This window comes from Papilio machaon, chromosome 10 (assembly GCF_912999745.1).
Source record: "Papilio machaon chromosome 10, ilPapMach1.1, whole genome shotgun sequence".
NCBI classification, from domain to species: domain Eukaryota; kingdom Metazoa; phylum Arthropoda; class Insecta; order Lepidoptera; family Papilionidae; genus Papilio; species Papilio machaon.
In genome coordinates, this window is record NC_059995.1 from 1,535,205 (window position 1) to 1,562,291 (window position 27,087).

General features: G+C 37.1%; 1 protein-coding gene across 1 annotated transcript; it reads right to left on the reverse strand.

Annotated features, from left to right (window-relative positions):
- Positions 1 to 1,846: 1,846 nt before the first annotated feature.
- LOC106713342 (TATA-binding protein-associated factor 172) lies at positions 1,847 to 27,027 on the reverse strand. Its single transcript, XM_045679633.1, has 35 exons — positions 26,882 to 27,027; positions 21,586 to 21,641; positions 20,477 to 20,654; positions 19,366 to 19,429; positions 17,347 to 17,487; positions 16,973 to 17,124; positions 16,561 to 16,780; positions 16,059 to 16,267; positions 15,774 to 15,869; positions 15,291 to 15,467; positions 14,859 to 15,121; positions 14,318 to 14,621; positions 13,706 to 13,849; positions 13,123 to 13,279; positions 12,392 to 12,477; positions 11,719 to 11,859; positions 11,228 to 11,352; positions 10,771 to 10,867; positions 10,220 to 10,362; positions 9,800 to 10,018; positions 9,601 to 9,716; positions 9,156 to 9,313; positions 8,719 to 8,866; positions 8,318 to 8,553; positions 7,979 to 8,111; positions 7,504 to 7,739; positions 6,830 to 7,010; positions 6,286 to 6,466; positions 5,763 to 5,883; positions 5,100 to 5,273; positions 4,467 to 4,643; positions 4,163 to 4,311; positions 3,426 to 3,684; positions 2,871 to 3,046; positions 1,847 to 2,355 (listed from the first exon to the last, which is right to left on the reverse strand). Exons 2-35 carry the CDS (start codon positions 21,594 to 21,596, stop codon positions 2,115 to 2,117), a joined length of 5,613 nt encoding a protein of 1,870 aa, XP_045535589.1. The 5' UTR covers positions 21,597 to 21,641; positions 26,882 to 27,027; the 3' UTR covers positions 1,847 to 2,114.
- Positions 27,028 to 27,087: the final 60 nt, after the last annotated feature.

Sequence of the window (27,087 nt, forward strand, 5' to 3'; positions counted from 1 at the left end):
TAAAATATTTTTCATAATTATAGTTTGGTTAAGGAATTATTTTGACAGTTCACTAGAGATGTGTTGCGTCAAATCGGTCATGAATTTTTCGATTTTTGATGGTTGTTGTCATACAACTTGCAATCGTTTATTTCGTGACTATGGTTTTTGAATTATGATATAAATAAAAATTGTTTTTTAGTCCTATTTCATTAAAAACTAAAGTAATTTCAAAACTATATAAACAGAAACTTTAACCAAAAATTAAAGTATTGGCAAAGTAACAAGAAAGGTATTTAATATTTTTGAAATTATAAATTAAATACAAAAAGTAAAAGTTCAGCGGAAAGCGACAATATTTCTTGCTGTAAAAGTAATTCTATTTTCCTGCCTTTCTCCAAGGATTCGCCAGAGCAAGCGAGCCCGCAGTAAAATATCCTTCCTCCGTCATCTAAACTGCGATGTAACATTCGTTTTGCATTAAATTCAGAAAAAGATTAAAATAAAACGATACTTTTACTTCAAATTTATTACAAGTATTACATACGAACAGAACACTTTGTTATAACAAAAAAAAAATTAACATCAATACACAGTAACTTAACATTACTTCAAAAACATACAAACAAAATGACCATCAATTAAATGATAGTAATAAAAAGAAAATTCAAACTTAAAACACTATGAATCATCAATTTTGTTTAAATAATTTGAATATTGTTATCTAAAAACTTTTTAATTGACGAAGTAGCTAGTGTGGGTAGAAACAAGAGTCACGTCAGTCGAAACTGACGTCTCTTGTTTCTTTCTTTTCATATTGAATATAAGTGATGACAACATGTTTCAATACAAGTGTCAATACAATCAAAACCCATAGATACATTGACTTTGTTGACAATAATAACACTATATTTTAATAGCTCCTTTACTCTTTGAATACAATTTTTATTGCATCATCATTGGTAAAGTCGGGGAAATGTGAAACAATAAAATATTACGTCTCTAAAATATATTTCGTCGTTTTCACTTGAGCAGGTACAAAATAGCAAAAACATAAACCTGATTACATAACGCGTTTCGACGCATCCTAAAACTACTAAAATGACTAAGCAACATGACTGTCTTCCTTAATACGCTACATAATAAATTATGGAAGTAAGAAAAAAATCTAAAACTGAGGTATTTCTTACAAAAGGAACTTAAATAAACTTTAACTTAAATCACTTAATGACAGAATAATGAACTAAAATTCAGACATATAAGAAAAACCAAGTTATACAAATCCATATTATAAATAAGAACTTGTTTTAATTTTGGCATAATTATCTCTATTTTAAATATATAATGTTAACAAGTGAATATTTAAATCTTAGTAAAGTTAACACACTTAAAAATATAATATAGAACAATTTTTAAATAATTTATAGTACTAAAACATTGTGTAAGGCAAAGTCCTAAAGCCATTGTCATTACATCACTACACCTTAAAACTATATGATCAATGCAGCCTCTAATTTAGTATTTTCTGTAAATATAGTTGATAAAATTATTAATAAACTTTGTAAATAAGCAATTGTCATAAATTGGCCATTTTATTTATCATTTATTTTTATAGTGTGATTATTTTGTGATTAAGTGAAGTGAATTTATGTAATTCCAGAACTAAATTGTTATTTTAAAAAACTTAATAATTTATGTATATATTTATGGTCTAAACAAACGTTTTCATATTTAATTAGAAAAAACTATTACTTAACAAAATTTCTTATGAAAACGTGTGTTAGTTTAAAAAGCAAAATTGTATTTTAGGTACATTTATAAAAAAAAACAATACGAAAAATACTAAGCGTCATAATGTTATGACGCTTAGTATTTTTCTTCTAGAGCAAATGTGCCTGGTTCTTATCGAAAAACAATTATACTCCGTACCAAAAGAAGGTCTAAATCTTGTAAATATACCAACGTCAAATCTCGCATGGCCGCCATTACAGTGTGCTTTGGAAATTTTGAATTAATGTGAAATCAATGAGTAAAGTGCGGATAATGAATGACAGAGTAAGGTGGTAAAAGTTATTCTTAGAAAACTACGCGATTTTTTTTAAATATAAAATATTTGATTTGGAACAAGGTATAGTTTAACTCTTAATATTATTCAAGCTCTTGATAAAATTGGTCATATCGTACTCCTCTTCGTACAGCTTGTCGTCCCAGAGGTCGGGCAAGGCGTCGAGTAAGGAGGCGGGTGCTGCGGGCTGAGGCCGCTGCTGCCCCGACAGCTGGAACAGGTCTAACAGCTGCTCAGTGCCCATGGTTTCCATGGCTGCGTTCTCACTGCTGATTACAGTGTTGGCTGTCATCAATTTGAATTTCTGCAGTCTGAAAATTACAATTTGAAATTTAAAATGATAATAATTTTGTGATAAGAACACATTGTAAAAATACACAGCTTTTGAATATAAACAATGGAGTTACAATCAAGGCACTATTTAGTTTGATATTTGTTTGTTTACTTTTTTTATATTACAAGGTGACCAACGAGCAAGCGGCCATATGAATTCGCCGAAATGGCGAAGCGACCGCTGCCCATAGAAATTCGCAATTGCAGGTGCATTGCCAGAATATTTAACCTTCCTATGCACATCCTCCTCCATTAAATCCACCTCGCCTTCCCATCTTTTCCTTATAGGAAGAGAGGTGGGAAGGGAAAGAGGACTAAAATTAGACCTCCGGCATCACACTCATTAGACGAAACGGAACCAAACATCGAGCAAATGTACCTTCTACAGTTAATATATGAATTAGAAACTATGAAATTAAATACTCTCAACAACAATCTTATTAGGTAGTTGGATAATTATATTATGTGAGCACTTTAATATTACTGTACTGACCCCATGATCTTCTCCTCGAGCGTATCCCTTGTGACGAGGCGGTAGACATTGACGACCTTGCGCTGACCGATGCGGTGCGCTCGGTCCATCGCCTGTAGATCCTTCATCGGGTTCCAGTCGTGCTCCACGAAGATCACCGTGTCAGCACCCGTCAGGTTCAAACCGAGACCACCCACCTGCAAAAAAAAATTAAATTTATTTTTAGGTAGAAAATCTAATATATAAAATTCTCGTGTGACAGTTTTCGTTCCCGTACTCCTCCGAAACGGCTTGACCGATTCTCATGAAATTTTGTGAGCATATTCAGTTGGTCTGAGAATCGGACAACATCTATTTTTCATAACCCCCCCCCCCCCCCATTTAGTTTTTTTTTTAACTGCGCGCGGACGGAGTCGCGGGCGACAGCTAGTTAATCGTATAAAAGAATAAAAAAGACCTTTGAAGACAATAGTTGCTAAACTAAGGTTAGTTTCACAATTAGTGAACCAGGCTAATGGTTTCCCTCAATTACCAGTTAACGATTCTGAGTGTAATAAATCAAGTTTAATAACTCACAGCAGTGGTGAGTAGCAGTAGATCAATAGACACATCAGTATTGAATCTTGTAACGATGGCGTGTCGCTGGTGCGGAGGCACGCTGCCGTCGAGACGTAAATGTGTAACAGTGGGCAAGTGCGCGCGCAACAGATCCTGCTCCACAATGTCCAGCATCTTCTTCAGCTGGCAGAACACCAGCGCACGGTGTTGCGATACCACCGCGCCGTTCTCTGCGTCCGAGGCAACCGTACCAATACCGCAGTCCAGTAACAGTTGCCTGGTCAAATGACAAATTAATTAGCAACATAAACAACGACTAATATTGATATATAAAAGCTTAGGAATGTTTTAACCTATAAAAGACAGCAATCCTAAATAGACTTGCGCGAATAAACTTACTGCTTGTACATTTTACGTTAAATATTACTCCTCCCTTTCCTCACTAAATGTAATTTTCTGTACATTTAAATTCTACCTGCCTAACAGTCTACAACAGTAGCAGGCTAACTTTCTAGATATCTGCGGTATTCATATAACTGCTCCATGTGTAATGTAATCTATATATATAAAAGAAAGTTGTGTTAGTTACACCATTTATAACTCAAGAACGGCTGAATTAATTTGACTGAAAATTGGTGGGCAGGTAGCTTAGAACCAGGAAACGGACATAGGATAATTTTTACCCCGTTTTCTATTTTTTATTCCGCGCGGACGGAGTCGCGGGTAAAAGCTAGTAAGTAATAAAGCATAGTTACTTGAGCGCGGGTAGTTTGGCGGAGTGATGTATGTCGTCGAGAGAGGAGCGCTGGGCTGCGAGCTCGGCTGAGATGCGCGCCGCCTCCGGATGTTCCGGAGTCAGCACCAGCTTGGGATGATTGCACACATTCTGCAGATAGTGCAGCGCCTGCAGAACACAGTATACAATTAATTACTAGCTCCTTTATTCCTTGTACATAATAATAACCTACATAATAAAATCGGTCATTTTATGTTCCATTAAAAACACTTTTTTTTTTAGTGACTACCGTTTCTTTATAACGTTTTAAGTAGTAGGATTACCTGGAAGACATGTGTCTGAGAGTGTGCGAGTGCGTGTTGAGGAGCATGATCTCGCGCAAAGTGCTCGTACAGACGGCGCTGTAACGGACTCAGTTCACAGTAGTAATCCTGAGTTATCTTCGGCGGTAACTCTCGCAGTACGTCTTCCTTCACACGGCGCAGCAGGAACGGCAGCACCTAACATATAGGCAAGTAAATTGATTAAGTAAAAAAAAATCACAAATAAATGTCTCCGACAGACTTTTAATATGTCTTAGTTTTTTTTATTTACAAACAGAAAAGACAAACAAATGGACGTCGATGCAAAGAATCTCAGATGTTCTATACATATGAAAAAAGACAATGCATAAATTAATGTAAGATTATTTAGGTAAGTGAATTAAACTAAGTGCTTTTGCCTTCAACCAGATGAGAAATTACGAATCCTATCTATATAATTTACTTAACGGCAAAAAGAGATCAGCGGTGGCGAGTAGTCAATGAGTAATGACTCCAGCATAACACATCCACATCGCCGAGAATCGCACAGAGTGGAAAACCACTTGGCGAGATGGTCAAGAGAGGTCGCGACCCTCAGGAGTGAGGAAACGATGCGCAAAGAATAAAGTCAATAAATAGTGAACAGTAAGTCACCTGTCGGTGTAACGCCTCACAAGCGAGAGCGCCAGCTTGTAGCTGATGTGGTGTTGCCTTGGGGTCGCGTGCAGCAAGAATTGGCCGTGAGTATCTCGCAGTGAACTGCCTCTCCGTACCCAATAGACCAGGCATCAAAAAATCAAATAGCGACCAAAGTTCAAGTACGTTATTCTGTAAAAAAACAAACATATATTCGTTGACGTTATTATATATAACGAAAACAGAAACTTTTTACACATATAATCTAATATATAAAATTCTCGTGTCACAGTTTTCGTCACCGTACTCCTCCGAAACGGCTTGACCGATTCTCATGAAATTTTGTGAGCATATTCAGTAGGTCCGAGAATCGGCCAACATCTATTTCATTTTTTTTTTAACTACGCTCGGACGGAGTCGCGGGCGACAGCTAGTTATATATATATTTTTAGTCTACTTTCCCTTTTCACCCTTTTCTTATAAGGGAAGGATGCATAGGAAGGTAAAATATTCTCTTTTTGTGCGTCTCCTCCTTTGTCGATTGGGGGTAGACAACGCATCTGTAATTGCGGTCTATGGGCAGCGGTCGCTCCGCCATTTCGGTGAATTCATGTGACCGGTTGCTCATTTACCATGTAATATATATTAAAAAAAACGTATATTTAAGGAATCTGTATTTACCTGTATAGGCGTGCCGGAGAGTATGAGCCTATGATTGGCGACTATTTGTTTGATTGCTTTGAACGCTTTGGTTTTACCATTCTTTATAACATGACCTTCGTCGAGAATACAGTAGTTCCATCTGTGAAAAAGTGACTACAATTAGTTTTAACTCACCTAACTAAAGAGGGTAATGTTTTTATAGTCTTATGCATGTTAAGGACAGTAGGTCACCACGTAAAGGGTAAACCACTGAAGCATTTTGTACTAGTAAGGTGTCATTTCATTCATATCTTATATATATAAAAGAAAGTCGTGTTAGTTACACTATTTACAACTCAAGAACGGCTGAATCGATTTGACTGAAAATTGGTGGGCAGGTAGCTTAGAACCAGGAAACGGACATAGGATAATTTTTACCCCGTTTTCTATTTTTTATTCCGCGCGGACGGAGTCGCGGGTAAAAGCTAGTTCTTCATAAAGTGTCATAAGGAGTAAACAGGTTGTTATTGGTTTTGTTTGCTTGATAAATAAATGTGCTCACTTGATAGTGCTAAAGAAGTCGATATCTTTGCGCACAATATCGTAAGAGGCTACTATAAGGTTGTATTTGTCAGCACGGGCGAGGACTCGCAGCCTCTCGCGCTCTGTTGGCGGGCCCACATACTGCAGCGGCCGCAGGTACTTGCTGTCTATGAATTTATTCACCTCGAACACCCAGTGACCTGCATAACAATAAAAAAGTTGTCAACACGAAGGTTTTAGTGTGTGTCAGGTTGGTGTCCGCTATTTGAGTTATGCAATGAATTTAAAATAAACAAATTTTTACCTGCCAGCTCAATTATATCAATAAATTACATTATTTAAGCGTTGAATTTTTTACATTTACTTAATAAAATGATAAATAGTTGATAATAAACTATCACAAATTAAATTTCTACTGCAGTGGCCATCACCGAAACCAAAGAAATACAGTACAGAGCTTTATTATATACAGTGTAAAGTATGTACGAAGTGTACAGAGCGTGTACGAAGTGTACAGAGTGTGTACGAAGTGTGTACGAAGTGTACAGCGTGTGCAACAGTACCGGTGAGCGTGGGCGGGCAGACGACGAGCGAGGGTAGCTGATCGCGGCGCTGGTGGGCGCGCTCCCAGTGCGAGCCGGCCACCACAACTATCGACTGTATAGTTTTGCCGAGTCCCATATCGTCGCACAGCACGCCGTGCAAACCGTACTCGTACAGGAAGCGGAGCCAGTTCACACCAGCCTGGAATTAATAACATAAGCTTAGTAATATTTGATACAAAACATGAAATGAACAACTTTAAATTATTAACAGAAATTATGAATTGAAAAAAATTGAATTATCCAGGATCCTCGCAGTAGGCGCAGCCTGTATCGCGAGGACCCAGCTCAGTGATTTAACAAGAAACATCGTTAGATGGCAACACATAGGCATCAAACAATATTAGAATAGTTAGGAGTTAAGTAAACTACACAAGAAAACAAATTATACTCATTACAACTCAATCCATAAACAATCACTTAATTATTCTTATTTAATGTACTATTTTAATGATTTTCTCAGTTTCCGCATATGATAGTTTCCATAACCACGACTTCAATTTTAATTTAGCATTGTAAATTGAGTCTTGCTTAATGTCGCATTTACTTAAAATATTTTTATACATAAATACAGAATCTATTAAAACATGGTAAAATTTGAACATTTAAATTGTAAATACAAAATTAATACGCACTTGTTGATAACTCCTCAATTCAGCAGACACTGGTACTGGTATCTTGTAATCTTTAATAGATTTTGGATTGAAGAGTTGTTCTAGGAAGTCCTTGTCGCGCTGCCTGCGCGCGCGCATCTCGGCGCTGAGACCGGCGGGCTCGGGCACGGCGCCATCTAGCGGCATCAGCTGGATCAGCGTCGCGAAGCACCGCGTGGACATCGTGCGCACCGCCTCGCAGTGATCACTCATACGCCCTGGAAAACAAATAAAGTAATTAAAAATTCTAGAACTAAAAGCTGTTTAATGGTTACTAAGCATGTGCTTTAGCGCAGACTTAGTATGAGAAATCTACATTAAAGAACTGAAATAAGCATTAAAAGTGGGGTAAAAATATCGTATCTCATTTATAATATAGAAATTAACAATTCAATAAATAATAGAGTATGTTTAGGCTGTAGTTTATACGGGTTTAAAGTCTTGTGATGCAACAGACCTAGTATTGGTACTACGAGCAGCACAATATATGGCACGACGTTCAGCTGCAGCGCGTCCACAAGCCGCGCAAGAGTCTCCGCTGCGCCGCACCGCACGCGGTCATTACGCACGTCATCTAGCGCAGCAATCAACTAAAAAATATACAAAATATTTACTATTCATACTTTTTAAATAACCAAGTAACATAAAAAAAGCCAAAGCTGTTATTTTCATGTACAAGCTTAGAAGGATATGTGATCTGAAGTAAAAGGCAAGTTTACAGCAATAGCTTCTAGAAAAAAATATTGCGGCATAGAATTTATTTCTAGAACTAGTTAAAGCTGTGTATTTTACAGACCTCGTGCACTAGCTCGTGCATAACAGCGTGCGGGTCTCTTGCGGCGAGTGCAGCGAGTGCGCGCGCCGCCATATGCCGCAGTGCGGTATAGTGGGCGCGACAGAGCGCTGCGCAGGCGCGTGCGCCGCCCAGCAGCCGCGGCCACAACGCGTCGCCAACGCGCGCACCCACCGCCTCCACCACCTGCAGCCGGGAGATCAGCTCCTCCGCCGCTTCCGGCTCCTGTGCCACTAATTCTGCAACAGTAACAGTGGAGTCATCAAGTATAGTATACACTCCGTTTAAGTAAACATTAAACGACTCTGAGAGCAATAAACAGGCTTGCACATAATAATATTTTTCGGCCAACTTTAATTTTTAAGTATTTTATCACAAACATAACGAGTACTGATAAATTATACCTGCATCAGTCATAACTTTGGCGAATGGCTCCGTGATGAATTCCCACAGTTTGGGCAACTTATCTGGCAGTTCATCACCAAAATGTCTGGTGAGACTTGTCAGTGCGAGTGTTGCTCCTCTTCTCTGGATACTTAAAAGTTTACGCGCCTGGAATTCAGCAAAGCAATAGTTACATTTATTAGTTTTCTCATAGTACACTTAATTAGGAAAAATGCACATGTGCAAAATGTTAATATTGCATTAATTACATACAAGATAATTTTCTTGTAAACTTGTTTGATTTTTCTCTGTGGCTCTATTGGAAGGTATTGACTTGTAACAATAGCGAGAGAATCCCCGAGAAATTTCATCTGTCACTTTTAATTATAATAAATATAATTTGTTCAAAAATAACATTTTAATAATGGATAAAGAAAATTTTGTTCAAGACTACTACCTCATCTTCTTGCGGGAAGAGGGTGTCAAGTGTGAGGTCTTGCCCGGCGGCCGCAGCAGCTAAGGTGGCGGCGGCAGGCGGGCGGCCGCGGCGAGGCGCGCTCCGCTCTGCATTGCGCTGCTGCTCTCTCAATGTCAAAATCCCATTATATTTGTCCACTGTAAAAACAATGCAAAACTTTATATAATCACATCTAAGAAGGCTTCACATTTAAGAATAGCAAGTATCCAGTGTACATCCCAGCGCCATCTATGATCTAGTAGCTTAAACTAAACCGATAACATCCAAAATTAATATTAGTTCTTGAACCATTTTTGCTTATCCGCGATTATAATTACCATTTCTAATACAATTTTGTTACTTTTCAAATATGTACATAATAAAGTATCTTTTGTATGTTGTAAATAATAACACTATCAATTTATTTCCTACTAATAATACTAACGCGTTGTGAGGGTCGATTGTGGTTCTCTCTTGGTCTCGGAGCCGCTATCACCGCTGCCGGAGTCAGCCTCATCCACCACCTCCAGTGATATACGCGGCGTGAACTCCGGGTCACATCTGTAATAAATAAATAAATAATGACCGATAAAAATGATATATTTAAAAAAACATCAAATAAACCAAAAGTTTTCAAAACGTACCTAAGAAATGCCTTCAGATTAACTAGCACTTTGTTATTAGGGCAGGGGTCTCTGTCGACGAGCTGCGTAAGCAGTTCAGCGAGGGTATCCGCGGAGTGCGCCTGCAGCTCCTCCGAGGCTTCCTTCTTGATGCTCTCCATCAGCGGCCGTACCACAGGGTTCAGCCGCTCCGGCAGCGCGTGCAGATTGGCACAAGCTCCAGCCAGCGCAGCTTGCACTCTGTAAATATGAAATTATCAATTATAAACATAAAATCTGTTTAAAACGCAACATGTTTTACATTCGATGTTTTTGTCCATAACAAAAAAATATAGATTCCAAAACATGATGAAAATGAGTAAAAACCTCAACAAAAAAAAGTTGAATGAGAAAACGTTATTTTCCACAATAAAATAAATATAATTATCGAGTGCAACATACGAGACATTGAAGGTGGCCTGATCGACTGCGCACTGGTTGGCGGCGGTGAGCAGACTGGCGCGGCGCTCCTCCAACGTCTGCAGAACTCGCTTCAGCTTCAGCCCCGCTACCATCGGCTGGGTCACGTTACACATGTGCACCACCTGAATACACAACCCTCTTGGTATTCTTTGGTTTTATACATTATCCAACGCTCAGGTTGTATTAATAGTTGCAATTTTTGTACATAAAACACTCAAAGTAGTTCAAAGACAAAAAAAGGTTTGCATTCTATGCTACAAACTGTGAGTTTCTAAGATCAAAATATTCGTTTAAAAAATATTGTTATCACAATTTTGTCTAAGAGATTTTAGTCTCAAAAACCCACGATCGTAAGGTCAAAAAAAAAGCTTTCTAAAGATAGATTTAAAAAAAAAATCGAATTTTTAGTTTTTGATATCCGAAATCAAGATATAAATCTTTTCCTTATATATAATATTAATTATACATAAGAACTGGCATGTGAACACATTTGCTACTTGATAATTATAATATCATCGACAAAGTGTTACCTGTTCTAATCGCAATATATTGTTGAACTCTTCACCGTCTACAGCCAGCTTGTAGTGTTTCATCATCGCCAACAGGTCGCGAGCCTCTTGCAGTATCCTAAAATTAAATCATCTTAACTCAAAAAAGGTTATTTAAAGGTTTGTTTAAAGTCATATTACAAAATTAAAAATCTAAAAACACCAAGTTACATAACTTTTTTTTTTACAAAGCATTTTATTATTATGCGGCTTTATTGGACTTTGTGTAATATATTAAAAGTGAGGAATTTCTTTATTAAACAAAACCAAAAAAAAAATTCAAACCACAATGTTATGGTCATTATTTTTTTAGTAAGACACTAATTAACTATGTTAGTAATTATATCCAATCCACACAAAATTATCCAATCCAGTTTTCAGGCATGGATATTTAGGATTATGTTGAAACTGGTGACAGAGGATATGAAGTTACACTTACCTATTGCAGTTCAGCGCGACCTCGTCGTAATAGAGAGCTTGATTGAGCGCCGCGTGCAGCGTACTCGTTAGTAACTCCGGCGCTAGTAGTGATATATCTTTCCGTTCTTGACTACTATCTGCGCTCTGAAAAAAAAAATAAGCTAACTATTTTTCATCTGTTCCTATATTTTCTGTTAAATTTTATAATTTACGGATAGATGGATGTTTGAGAGTCTCCAGGACGGCTCGACGGATCTTGATGAAATTTGGCACGGTTGTAGAACATAATCTGGAAGAACATATAGTACTTCTTTTAACACATTAAATTTATTGGACGAATCGAATGAATTTTTCATAATACCTTAACGATACGAAATACTTTAAATCCGAATGAAATTCTTGATATTAATTATTGTAAATCAGTGAAATTAGTGAAACCTTAGTAATGAGTTGGGATTAGGTTTTACTATATGAGATTTAGTAAAATTAAGATATCACTCTTCAAAATACCTGATCACCGTTGACTCCATTATGTGGTACTTGTGGGGGGTACATGTTGTGCTTACGCGTGTACCTCGCCCACGCTGACACCACCAGTCCTGCCACCAGCCGCTGCAGGGCACTACCCGACCGCAGGTACACTATCATCACCTAATAACATACATATAATACTGTAATCAATTTAGAATCTAATCAATATATCTATACAATTGATATTATTAGTGTATGTATTGAATGTAAGATGTATCTGCGTTGCTTATAACGAAAAAAAAAATTTTTTCAAAATTTTGCATGAATTTTTTTTTCACTGAGTAGTCACTATTACAGCTTCACCGGATTTAAGGTGACCGGGTGCAGATGACGCTTATCCTAAACCTGGTGTTGCCTGTCTGCAAATCCTCGTTTAGTCCGGGTAATCTTAGATACGACTGGACCGATTTGAACGGGACATTTACTAGAAGATAAGTACATTACTTATCTTCTAGTAAATGAGGGAATATTTTAAGCTTCTTTTTTTGCTAATTCCGTGCTGACGAAGTCTTAGGAAGTAGCCCTAAATACTATCTATAAAATAATATCTTACAATGTACGTTTCTCGAAAAAGTTAAAATTATTCGCCAAACATTTGTTATGGCAATTTTAATCACTTGTAATGTGTTGTTCAACAGTTGAAAATTCTTACCTTAACGTAGCAATGTATTGGGCTTTCATCCTCTGATTTATATTCTATGCCAGGCGCCGGTTGCACAAGATAGCATGACAAATGTCCTGAAATTAAGTATTATTCATAAGATTGACTAAAACTTAAAAGTTAAAAACCATGCATTTTAAGGACATTAACACTTAATACAAAGACTATTTCTTAAAAATATTACTTCAAATATCTTAACGGCCTAAGATCATTGGCGTGCTGCGCAGTGAACCCCCCCCCCACAATACCCAATATTGTGTTCTACGCAGCGACTTGCACGAAGTTAAAAGCGGCTAAGATATTTGAATACTACAATACGATAAATTCACATGGAATTTAGACATTACTGCTTTTTCATTAAGCTACTGGGAGAATCTACAAGTAGCAGGTAGCATATTAGTCGTGCAATGTAAAAATAAAGCAGAGCGACGGTGGCTCAGGGGTTAAGCATTTGACTTGTAAACTGCAGGTCCTGGGTTCGAATCCACTGTGTATAATATACCAATATACCATACAATGTACCAATGTGTTTTTCGATTTTCGATTTACATATGTACATTTATCCGACGTTCTTACAATGAAGGAAAACATCGTGATGCTGCACATATCTGAGAAGAAATTCAATAATATGTGTCAAGTCAACTAAGCCAGCGTGGGCTCTTCGGTGGGGACGTATAGTGAGCTGATGATGATGATGATGATGAATGTAATAGTGTTGTTACCCAGTATGTCAGCGGCGAGACATCTAGCGCGGGTGACGTTGCGGTCGCGTGCGGCGGCGGGCTGCGACTCGCTGCCGCCGATGAACCACTTCTGTGTGGGACGCACCTCGGGCGGTACTTGCTCTGACTGTAGAGAGGTGGTACGTGTCCGACGCTCCTGGAAAATCAATTAAATTATTAGTAACTAGTTATCACCTGCGACTCCGTTCGCGCGGACATAAAAAAAAACTTAAGTAGCTAGTTTGCTGTTTCAGACTTTCTTCTAAATATGTGCCAAATTTCATCAAGATCTGTTCAGCCGTTCTGGAGATACCTACTAACAAACATTCATCCTTCCATCCATCTAAACTTTCGAATTTTGATATTAGTAAGTTATGCAACTAAAAAAACACTAAATAGGTCAACATTAGATGAATCTTTGACATCATCTCTAAGTTATGAAAGAACCATTGTATTTACTTTTACCTGATTTCGAATTAAATGGTTATTATGTCAAAGTTAAATTTCTATGGAAAATATATTTAGAGTTCCGAGTGTGAAATTACAAATGAAAGAGGTGTCATAAGCATAGATAAAATGTCACCTTATGTGGCGTATAGAGTAGCAACGAGGGGTCAACCGGCAGCCTCGGCGGTTGCATGGCGAGACACATCCACGTCGCCAACATGGGACACGCCGCTACCAGGATCACCTCTAATGCCGCGTGCTTCAACAGATTATCCCATACCTGGAAATTACATATTGTACATATTAAGTATTGACGCATCTGTTAAACTAGTAGCAAACCCCATAATCGATCTTTAATTTTTTACCCAAGGTATTGTAAAATAAGTTATCTAAGGATTGAAATAACAAAAATTTTATTTATCGTTTAGTGCAGTGTTTCCCAAAGAGGGCGATAACGCCCCCTTGGGGGCATTTGAAACCTAGGAGGGGGCGATAAGGGGCGCAAAAAATGGGGGGCATTGAAATTAATTAAAGCAATGAAATTGTGGTTTTTAAGTTTTAGTTTGAATAAAAATAAAGCCCCCTAAGGGCTCTGAAATATAATTGATTTTCAAAGGGGGCGGTGAAATAAAATAAGTTTCACAATCACTGGTTTAGTGGAAGATTGTGAAAAAATAATGTTAGGATAGAACTTAAGTATTATTGAGATTTGTCGTATATATTTAAAATGCAATTAAAAAATACATACTTGCAAAGCGACTTCTTGTATATCATGGACGTGTTCAAATAGTACTCTTTGGTATACATGTCGCATGGCGTCTTGCAATAATTCCGGGGTCCAGGTCAGCAGCCCGCTGTCTACTTTGTCTGTGCCGTTTACTTTGACATCTACCACCGTAGTGTCACCGTTACCGTTAGTCTTAGTATCGTCGGTGGTCACCAGAGGGCGTGTGAGTGTGCGCAGTGTCTGTAGCGTGGCTTTGCGAACTGAACTTGTAGAGTGGTCGAGGTACGGCCACAGGCGAGGTAATACGTCCGCTAAATCGATGGGGCTGTAAAATTTAAGATAATCTTTACACGATTTTAATTAATAAAGCATAACATTAAATTTGTTACACTTTTTAAAAATATTTTTAAGTACTTTAGTAAATCCTGAACTTTCTATAGCTATTTTAAATACACCTGGCGGCTTTAAAACTCACATTTCAAAAAAGTTTTCACAACTTTCCTTCTGTATTCCTTATGAATGACTAAGAATTAACAAGTTGCAAATTAGATAAAATACTGACTGCAAATGTTTGGCGGCTTGTGGCAAGGCGCAGAGCGCAGCCAGTAGCGCCATGTAAGCGTTAGCTGGTGCTGCAAGATCGTCCTGGTCCCTCAGCAGCTGCCAGAGTCTGGCCGCGACCGCGGGCAGGGCGTGAGGTCGTGCGGCAGCCAGTGCAGCAGCAGCGGGGGCGAGCGCTCCCGCCGCCACTCCCGCTACATCCTCCGCCACGTCCTCCAGCGCTGCCACCAGGTGCTCCAGCGCGCCAGCAGCACACGCCACCTCCTGACAATTATAACAAACTTCAATTACAATGTCATTTGTGAAAAATAACCAAATAAGAGCTGAACGGATGAGAGAATCCTCTCTTTCTTAGATTCGTCGCCCACCAACTTCAATTAATGAAAAAAAAAAAATACAGAGATAACAGGTTTTTTTCGGTGTTTCAACATACCTGCCTTGCGGCGAGCAGGTACTTGAAGGCGAGCAGCGCCCCATGCCGCGCCTCCCACTGTGGCTGGCGCGCCAGTGTGGCGAGAGCATCCGCAACGAGACGTACGCGCACCTCACGCAGCTGCGCCAGCGCCACACCCAGCGTCTGCGCACATGTCTCCCGCACCGGCGCCACCACCTTCACAACATATACTTTCCTCTCATATACCGGATGACTGGTAAAGAATGCCTTTAGGCATTAAGTCCTCCTTGTACTTATAAAAGTGCTAAAGAATAAATAAATAAATATACAACTTACACTATACTTAGATCATGTCTTAGTGTAGTTTTCTCTACACTCCGGGGGACTTAATTCAAGGAATGAGAGAGATTAACTACCACACTCAGTCGTTAATTGGTCACCATGTATTCGCCTATTTTGATTCAAGAATCAAGGCGTAACAGTGAATTATCAGAAATGATAAACTGAATCAACTTCACTCACCTGGTCCGATACAAAATCTCCAAATCGATCCAGAGCCAACACACAGAGCAATCTTAATGCCATATCCTCTAGCCATTCTTGATGGGCGTCCTCCATCTTTAAAAAACACACAATACATTATTTCCTTATAATTAAAAGACTATTTAGATCGTGGTTTTTGAAAGAATGATCCAGTACAATTACGTATAAGTGCTTATTCTATTTGCCTACTAATAGACACTTCACTCAAAATGGAATCAACCGATTTCGTAACAAACTTGTACATATATCTAAGTGAGTACTAACTTGTTGTTCAGTAGTTGCTGGGCGCCGGGCGGCGCTGGCGCTGATGCGCGCGCGCAGCAGCTCCCGTAGCGCGCTGGCGGCGCCGTGTCGCGCTTCCCACGCGCCGTGGAACAGCTGCGCCTGCAGCGCCGCGCACCATCCCTCCAGCGGCCAGCGGCTAGACGGGCCCCACACGCCTAGACCATCCGGCACCGCAGCCTCACTGTCCACTGTAAAGTTAACACGGTTAAAATCATCTCCATCAGCTTATATTCGTCCCTAATGAAGAATTTGAGCTTACCCTGAATAGGTGAGAAAGTAATTAAATAATTAAACAATCAACCTGTGCTAAAATAGAAATCAAATGACACCTTACTTTCTAAATTCACTTTTACTGTTAAGATTACGCAATATCAGATATATAAGGACGAAAATTTACGCTTTTTCGCAACAATGGTCACGTGATACGAAGTTTTCCAAGCTCATTTTCAACCTTCTACAAAACAATAAATCAAGTACATACCAATAAAGTCCTCTACAGGTTCCAATTTAATCTTCTTCCTGTCTGGCTCTAAAGAGAGCGAGATTGAGGGCGTAGGCTGAGAAGAGGTGGCGGAGGGACCCTCGTCGCAGTCGCGCGACTTCTGCTTGCCGTAGGCGGCGCGCGCTCTCCGCTTCGCTACGTTCATCTCGCGAGAACTCAGCGGCTTTGATGCTATTGGTACTAGTTCTTGTACTGGCCGCTGGAATAAATAGTTTACATTTCTTAGCACCCAGAGTCCTTTAATGGTTACGTAAGCATTCTCTTAGTGAAGGAAAATTACAAAGGAGTTTGACAAATCTAGCACTAGAAGTCTACCGTGTTGGGAGTCCCTTTTATTTGTGAGATGCAAATTACAATTTTCATTACGGTTTGCAAACTATTTTCCACTCACCCTCGGTGGCTCAGGTTTGACTTGTATCTTGACAGGGCAGAGATCTTCATTAGTATACACCGAGGTGAGGTCAACTCCCAGTTTGGCCGCAACATCGAGACCTAAGCGGGCGTTAAGTTGTTGCCTCTGTTTAGCCAACCGTTCCTTCATATCTGAAATAAAATGTATCTCTTTTGTAATCAACTATAATCTCTAAAAGAAATAGAGGCCAGTCTAAATGATATTTATGCAATTCATTCACCAAAGTCTCGGGGCTTTGTAATGCCTCCGCAAAGGCTAGCACGGCCGAACTAACTTATTTCGTAGCAACTCAGAACACTTTTGACTTCCTTGTAACTTTGCTGCTGATATAATGTATACCTAGCGACTCTCACCTCCAGCCGAGAGAGCCACTTCTTCCAGATCGTACTCACGACCCTCGGAGCCCATGAGGTGCGCACCGTTCTCCAACACACGTTCTATGTCGAACGTCTCGCAGCGGAGCAGACCAACTTCTTCCGTCTCCACGTTCTCCTCTGGAAATAACAAGTTGCCTGTGAGATTCCACTGAAAGTTTTGTAACCTTTATTAAAAAAAAAACGAGCGATACGACCAGTTGTATAAATAATAATATAATTAAGATTTCAATTGAATAGGTACATAAATACGTACGCATTATAATTCCAACTTAATGATGATTACGCTGTGTAGGAGGAAGTTGCATGTCATTTAAATTCTTTCTAATAAAGTCTCGCCTCGAAAACACTACCTATTAAAGCCAAGTTCAGTTCTATTGCATTTAAAAACAAAAGCAACAAAGACTTATCAGTACGAGAAATCCTACTTGTCTCATCCATGTTGTTGGATAAAGTACAGTATCTAACAATAAATCCATTTAATCCATTGATTTAAACTGTAACCGTGAAATACACAGTTGTATTTTTATAAATCGTTGTCCTGTTTTTTCAAAGACAATGAAAGGGATGACGAAATTTTTTATTTAAATGTGGACAGTGGAAGCCCACCGTTATCACATCATGTTATCTAATATATAAAATTCTCGTGTCACAGTTTTCGTCAAAGTACTCCTCCGAAACGGCTTGACCGATTCCCATGAAATTTTGTGAGCATATTCAGTAGGTCTGAGAATCGGCCAACATCTATTTTTCATTTTTTTTTAACTGCGCGCGGACGGAGTCGCGGGAGACAGCTAGTTATTTATATGTATCCGCTGTTTTTCCTCGAAACATTTGTAATCATTTTAGTATATAAAAAAATCACATAAAACAATATTGCCCTAGTGTACAAAGAGTTTTATTGTAAAATCGTGAAGAAGCCATAATTACGCATCAGTTATTATGTAACAAAATATTTTATAACATTGTATTACTTTTATTGCCTACAGACTTCGGCATGAAAGACACCATTACATTTTATTGGCATTCCATTCAAAGAATACATGAAAAATGCATTAGGAGTAAGTCTTTAATAGTTATATTTCAGTTCTATAAATGCCTTACATCTGTGGATTTCGTCTATACGACATGTTGGCATCTGTTTCATTTTCTTAAAAAACAGAAATGCAATATGTTTTTGTGCAGGTATACGTTCAATATACGCAATTTATTAGAGTTACACTCAAAAGTATCAATTACGGCAATGTGCACTTTGAATGGAAAATGGCTCGTAAATAGCGCTAAAGTGAGCTGGCTAATTGTTTACTCATAGAACACCAATAGCCACTCCTCATATTTTTTATTATGAATAACCTAGCCCTAGACCACGCTCTCACGTAATGTTAATTGAAATGGTCGAAAACGCGCTAGTACACTTTACTCTTATAGGTCTGAAGTATATTTGGAAGTTTAACTGATAGCTAAGTAAAAAAAAGCAAGCAGTTATTACTAAACATAAACAAACGTGACGGTGATAAAACTCGTGAGAATTATAAAATGCATTAATATCACAAAACTGTCGTCAACTAAGCTGACTCATTATACTCGTAAATACAATGTAAAAAGGTGATTTCTGCTTATTCAGTTTTGCAAAGAACTTTGTTCAGAATATTTTCGGTGGCTATATTTTTTTATACGGGAAGTATGGGAAGGGAAAGCTAATTTGACGGAGGAGGAGACGCATAGGAAGGGGAAATGTCCCCTTTCTATGCGTACCCTGCTCAGTCGATTAACACGGTCCAGCGGTCGATTTGCTATTTTGGCGAATTCAGGTGACCGCTGACGAAACTTTCAACTGACAAATTTAGTACCTCAAACTTTTCTAACCCAGTGGATTAGTTTTGTCAGAATTGGACAAACTTAGGCATAGAAAATTACGTGATAAAACTGTTCAGTTAGTTTAATTTTTTCTCATCGGGCCTGATAAGTTTATCGTACTGTATGTAAGAAGTTGTTTACCTTTTTTCACGTTGCATTGTGTGGGATGCCATTCTGGAACATTCGAGAGTATCGCTTCGACTGCCTGTATTGAACAGAAAAAAAATGTGTATTAAATTGTACTAGTAACTTTAGATGTTATAACTCACGAATCCCATCATCGAAGGTTGTAATATTTTGCATGCGACTGTTTAAAATAAACCTAGGATTGATACAGAGTTGAAGTTAGGTACCCTTATCGCTTAGACGATTTGCACCTTAAATTATATTGTTTATGTATTCAGCGAAAACCGGTCTTTTAAATTCGAAAACAAACACGCAACGTTATCAAAGGTAAAGTCTCGCTTTCACCTCTTTGGGCATATAATTGGGTGTAAAGCGAATACCGTAATTTATACAATTACACGCATTAAAAATGAAAATTCATTTTTGAAATAAATTAAAAAAAGTTTAGGATAACTTGGTCGCCTATTGATCGGAATTCGTTATTTTATATACAAATGGTTTTTATTAAAACTGTGTCAAATTTCATGTTCAATTGTCACAAAAAGAAGTATAAAGTTTTCGCTTCACGTATTAATGTTTAATTGTGGTGACAACCCAGACCTTTATTCACAATCAATACTAACTTACTTTACCTCGATCATAACAAGGTAGATTCGTTCACTATCGTAACTAGAAATAAATGATGGTATCAAAATGTGTCACCATTTCATTTCACTTTCTACCAATAATGTCACCTCTTGACACTATACACGATGATACACTATACATGATGACGAGATTGTAATGTCATATGGTGTACGCCCAATTCGGGCCCTGAGCCAGTTTCGCAATAATACCTGACCGCATTTTCATTACTCAATTAACATTTAAAAAATTATTCATCTGTAACTACATTATGTATATTTAATCTATGACACTCCCATCAATAAATATATTCCTTGTACCATTTAGCGTTAGAATATGTAATTCATAGATTAATTCAAATATCTTTTAACAGAAATTTTAAGAAAATTTTTTTTGATGATATATCCGATATATTTGACCTACGCATTATTATTTGCTGTAATTATAGTTCCAAAGGGGACCATTCTTAGTTTGAGAATGTACTGTGTGTTGTGCCAATCACCTGTGCAGCGGCTATCCTCGTCTCCCATGCGGGCGAGCGCAGGTACTTCATGAGGCGGCCGAGCAGCCGATGCAGCTCCTCGGGATGCGCTTTCTGCACCTCGCCCAGCTGGCGGGCCGCTGCACGCCGCGTCGCCGCGCCTGAGCCGGCCTCCAGCAGCACGAACAGACGATCTAGTCTGTAGTAAAAAAAAAAATAGATCGACTGACGATTGATCTTATGTGTGTTGCACTCCCCTATCCTTATACTTTCATAATCTCTTCTCTTTGCTAAAAGACTAGAAAAATTTTTGCTAGGTAAGGTGTAAGCATTCTGTATTTAAATCTTATATTCGAGCGCTACTATTAAGATGCCTATTGATCTTTTTACGAGCACTTGAATCTTGGATATATTTATATAAACATTACGATATTAACTTGACTTTATTTGGCCAAGTTCCAATAAGAGTACGATTTGCGTTCAATGAAGGTTGTGGGTGTCGGACATAGATGACGTCATAGAGGTTATAGCATCTGGCTTTTGATATGGCATGTCGTGAACGAGAGTATCTGCGTGACGCGTCAACTCAAGCGCGAACCCATATTACATGTATGAATAATTTAATTCTAATTTTGTAAATCACCGGTGTACGCAATCTGAAAACGCGGGTTAATTTTTCGACAAAGAAACAACATTAATCTATGTCCTACCCTCACACAAAATTCGTTTAAGTCGTTGAGTTACGGAAACCATAATACTACCACCCGACTAAAGATAACAATGTAGCAGATATTGTTCTGGAGTCTTTTTCTGTTTTTCTTCTATACACGACTTTGTTAAAATAATATTACAAGTACCGCAACATCCCTTTAATTATGACTTATCGAGAGATCAAATTTTGTTAACATTTCGCCATTTTATAGATTGAACCTCCCCGTCAAACTCCCGTCAAAATCGGTCCAGCCGTTTCGGAGATTACCCGGAACAAACGTGGCTTTGCGGACAGACAAAAAATTTAAAAAAAAATTGTGTTCACGACAATAGTCGCTTAATTGTTTGGAACTGAATGCATGAATTTCCATCCGTAATTTAGCAAACCGTACATTAAATATAAGGATTGTAGAACATACCTTGACGTCATGCTGTAGATGCAGCGTCTAACTTCTTTTTCTTTGATTTATTTGCACTGAAACAAAAGAAAATGTAAACTGAAATCAAAATGTATTTGATACTTAGCATTTCTAATTATGGAATTATATTGTAATATTATGTCTGCTAAATTAATTCCGGACATGCCGCTGTCTATAAATATCTTAGTAACAGACTGAGCATCTGGGACTAACATAGATCAAGTTTTTGTTAGCGTTTTAAATTATTTTAAAGAAAACAACAGAGTTGAAGAACACTGTTATAAACTTATTACACTAAAATGTGGTGTGCGAAAGTGCACGCACCATGACAGTGGTCTTATCTTATATATAAAATTTCTATGTCACAATGTTAGGTACCATACTCCTCCGAAACGGCTTGACCGATTTCTATGAAATTTTATATGCATATTCAGAAGGTCTGAGAAGGTTTTTTAACTGCGCGCAAACGGAGTCGCGGGCGACAGCTAGGTATTAGCTAATAAAAGGGTAATAATTTCCGCGGTTATGTATATTTACGGGTTTTTCTTATTGCGGCATTCTGTAGCCTAAACAACCTTCTTCCTTCCTCCCCCGAGTGTCACAGTGTTAGTCAGTCGGGTTTTTTGGTTTTTGAATAAAAGAATAGCTTTATCATAGACAAGCTGTCCTCCGCGACTCCGTCAGCGCGGAATTAAAAAAAAAAGTTAATAAGTAACCTCTGTATTTTCCCAGAATATGTTCTGTGCTAAATGTCATCAAGTTTTGTTGAGCCTTTCCGAAAATACTTTGAAACAAACACTCAAACATCCATACATCCATCTAAATATTGCATTTATAATTATTAGTAAGATTTCAAATTATTAACATTTTGATAAATCTGACACAAAATAATAACAACAATAATTTGCATACGGATCTTGTCTGATTATTCTTAGCCATTCCTTTTACTTCACATATCGATTGCCTTGATTCGTATACTTATGGAACGTGAATAGAAAACTTAAAGACCCAACAAATTTAAAGTGCATAAAAACACGAATTTTGTTGCGACATCTTTTCGAAATAAACATTGGAATAATTTATTTAAATGCACATTTTGTTTAGGTATTGTATTTTGTTAAAAAAAGTTGTTCGCTATCTGCGATTACTAACTTCATTCAAAGTCTAAAAAATATCTTTATCGATTAGAATTTTACCTTCTCATCGTTATACCACTGTTAATTTTTCATAGGTCAGCACAAAACATAAGACACGAACCATATCAGATATTAGATATATTAGGAGTAGATCAGCATGTCAACGCAATACGATATTGTCCATTGACAAAGGAATTTTTTCGCATACATTATACCTAGTCATTACGATAAACTATTTGTACGTACATATATTCTTATGTTACCGTACGTTTGCACTACTGAATCAGCTGTACAAGAAAGTTTCATAACCCCACTCACTCTCTTTAAAAAAAAAAAGATCTCATATGTGTTTTGGCAGTGGAAGACCATCATGCGTATATTTTTCTAGGACAACACGGGCATTTACTTTTTTTTAATAAAATAAAACAAAAGAAAAATTTCACAAATGTTGTTTTCAATTAACAAAAAAAAATAATTATGTAAGAAGAATAATAATCAAATAGTTCAAAGGAAACAGGAAAAGGGAAGAGGAAGGGTCAAAGGTCAAATTATCGTCAATCGCCGCCTACAGCTCTACTGGAAAACATAGAAAAATAATGCTTGAATCGGAATTTTCCACTGTCCATGTAGGATAACTAGTACTCAGTTGATCCCTTTATAAGTAAAAAAAAAAAAAGAAAAACCTATATATCAACTATCAATAAGAAAGAGGACAACTTCTTAATAACAAATAATAAATGAACTATTCAAAATACAAAACCAAGAACTTGAATAAATACGATTAATTCTTCACCGCATTATAAACTGGATTTGAAATCATTGTGAAACCAAATATTTTAAACGTATAAATTGCAAACAAGTGGCCTGTATAGGTAACAAAGATTAGCACAGGCTGGTTTAGCCGATAACGATTTACTTCAATGCTTATACTGCAAAAAGTTGAATAAATGAAAGTACTAGCTTAAAAATTACGTGTATTTTTTCATATTTTTTGATTCTTAGCGAATGTTTTTATCTATGTACCTTTTAAGTTCCGTATATTTTTGGCGAAATCACCGTATTAACGAATTCTACACGTCCAGTGAAACTGACAAACCCCTGAAAATTAAGTTTAACAAGAGAAAATCGTAGTGGCACTGAACATGTTTCATTAAATGAAATACGTAATTTCATTAAAAACACATCCATATCCTGGTGTGATAGTCGAAAGGCATTTGTATGCTGATAGCCTATTCCAAATCTGTCAACTTATTTTAAGGGTCAGCGTGTTATCACACTTGCATACAGTACGTAAATATCACAAACGATTCATTTGTTATTTTCAATATATATATTATAACAAAGTCGTTCGCAGATATACAAGCATCACATGAAATCCATAGACATTAATTTTTATTGAACCTACGAAGTTTGTGACATTAAACTAGGGAAATACCAAACTTCTCTACTACTGAACGAAGTACAAAACCGGGTATCAGGAGACGTCATCGTTAGTTTAATTATGACGAAAAGAACTGACAACGAGCAGAGGTCATTTAAATTTAAAACTTTCTCGTAATATGTACCATATACTTACGAGTACCTACCAACATGTTAAAAATATTATCTAGTTCAAATGAATGCAATGTTAAAAATAACTTTTTCTAGTTCAAACAGAACTAACAAAGTTCAGGCCACTAACATCGTTTATTTTTCTAGTTAAGCTTTTGTTACTTACGTTTGTTAGTTAAGTTTTCTAATTGAACTGTTGACGATTTTTGACGTTTTTAACACGTAAATGTCAAATTGCACACGATTGAAATAAGAAAAAAGTGTAAAACTCATAACGAAAAAAAACAGTAATTTTTAATCACTAAAAATTCACTTAATTGCATATTCTTCACATTAAAACAAGAGCCCGACGACTGTGTTAAGCAGATAATTGACCCATCTGCGAGTTTCCATTGTAAAATACTTGTACAAAAACATAATGTCATCATTACGACAATGAACTTTCACGGTACGGATAGCACTACCCCACAGACTAGACAACTAGCCTGTCAGAGAAGCGTCATAATCGTCGACAGTTAATCAGGATCTAGCGCCCTGGTTCCCGTGCTAACAATCAGCACGCCCAATGCAGGACCCCCCTATGCACTGCATTTGATGCAATTTGCGACATCACAGGTTATTGCCCATATGAATATGTCATTCGGTAATAACTAAAAAATGTAATTGAAGTAGAAAGGCTTTCTAGTAAATTTATAATCGGCAACTGTGTTTTATGCTGCTACACTGGTGGAAAACAGTACAAGCAACATAGCAATGTCAGTATCAGCTCACATTGTTTCATCCACTAAAAGGCTTGAGCCTACCCTATGTTACAGTAGGTCGTAGCCAACCATACTGGCTCAGTGCAGATTGAGGGAATTCACAGACAACTTTGAATATTTTCAGATATTCATAGTTCATTGAATTGTAAACAGCTTTACTGGTGTACGCATATATGTGTTGGCACATAATACCTGGATCAAGTAAAGTATTTTCCACTTTTATAACAAAAGATATCAAACATGATTCGTCTTTACATCAGTATCCTCTTACCTCTACCTCCAGTAGGTGAAGAACAACAATTCTTATATACCTCCTTTTTATGCCAAATAATAGACTGTTTGCTTTTAATAAAGTTATTTTTTTTAGATTTTGAAGCATTTTTATTACATTACCGTCATCAAATGTACATCACAACCTGATCATCAAATTAAAACAAATAATGATATTTTGTTTGAAACATTTGCTTTCAAGTAGTCATTTTTTATAGCAGTCTGCAGTCACACTTCATTAGTAAACATACAGCTATTATTACTGCCTAATATTGCTTTAACATGGTAACACAGATATTGCTTTATACAGCCTTAATAGATAACTTAACACATTATTCTAAATCTGAACATCGGTGAACAGGCTTTGCCTAGTGACATACACATAAACACAAGTTTTAACCTTTTCAAGTAAAATTCTACTGTAATGTAAATATAATATTAAGGTTTAATACATTGTTTCAGGCTTAAACTATACTGTATTTTTTTTTATAAGAGAAGGGGGCAAACGAGCAGCGGGAACACCAAGGTGTTCATCAACGCCCATGGACATCTGCAATACCAGAGGAATCGCAGATGCGTTGCCGGCCTTTGAGATGATGATACACTCTGATATTGTATTTAATAATTAAAAAAAACTATCAATTAAGAGTGTATAAATTTTTTAAAATTTCAAAGTGTTACATTTGATTGAAAACACAGATAAAATTTCTATCAATTATAATTATAATCCATATCAATACCTTTTACAACAGTTAAAGACTTTGCTATGAATTACAAATTAAAATTTATGTTGACTGCATTATTTTTTAACCTTTGTGGTTACAAAGGACAAACAAATTACATTTATCTATAAGCATGATATTAGGGTGGTATATATGATTGGACATAGGTATAGGCAATAGGTACTAAATTATTCTATCAATTGGCATAGTGCAATAAGAACGTAATGCATTCTAGTCTAGTAATGATCTTGAAAAAGTATTCAAATTGCAATATCTAGTCTTACTTTTTTAACTAGTGCTAATTTGGGAAACAAAAATATCTTTCATACTTCTTTGCATTAGAATATTCTGGTTAAATACCGTACATTGAAAATTAACCATTAATATTGACAGTATGCCTTTTAATAAGATTGATATAATGAAATCGAATCGAAAATTTTTCTTTCACTTATCAGATTTCCAATGTCAAAAGACAAAACGTATGAGCATTTAATTTTTGCATTTGCATTTCTAAAAGTTGATGTATACGTTTACGGAATCTACGTGAGTTTAGTTAGGCTTAAGAAATAAAATGAATAATAACGGTAATATGTAACACGAACCGTTCACTCGGGCTAACATATGGCCGTGCGACATGATAGTATTGATTTTTTAATTAAATGCATTGCCACTCGCTGCCTCCCTCTAATTGTGACCTTGCTATCGTTAATTAAAGACAACCAAACATTTCCTTTTACACGTAGTAAGATTCCAAATTATTTTTTCGATGTCACGATATAAGGACAGATTTATCTCATTACTATTTTAATTTTTATTATTAGTTTATAAAAGTGAAAATTAATATGCCTTGTCTTACCTTGCGTAACAAGGCAGTTATCACGTCACAGCGCCAAGATCGATCCATTTTATAAGCCACACAAAATCACACACGATAACATTTTCGTTAAATTGCACAAACAAAAAAAACCAACGTGACGAAAGGAAGCGCATCGTCCAAGCTTCAAATTTATACTGACAGCCATGCTGCTGATGAGTCCGTCTTTATTGTGCACTTGCGTGCTG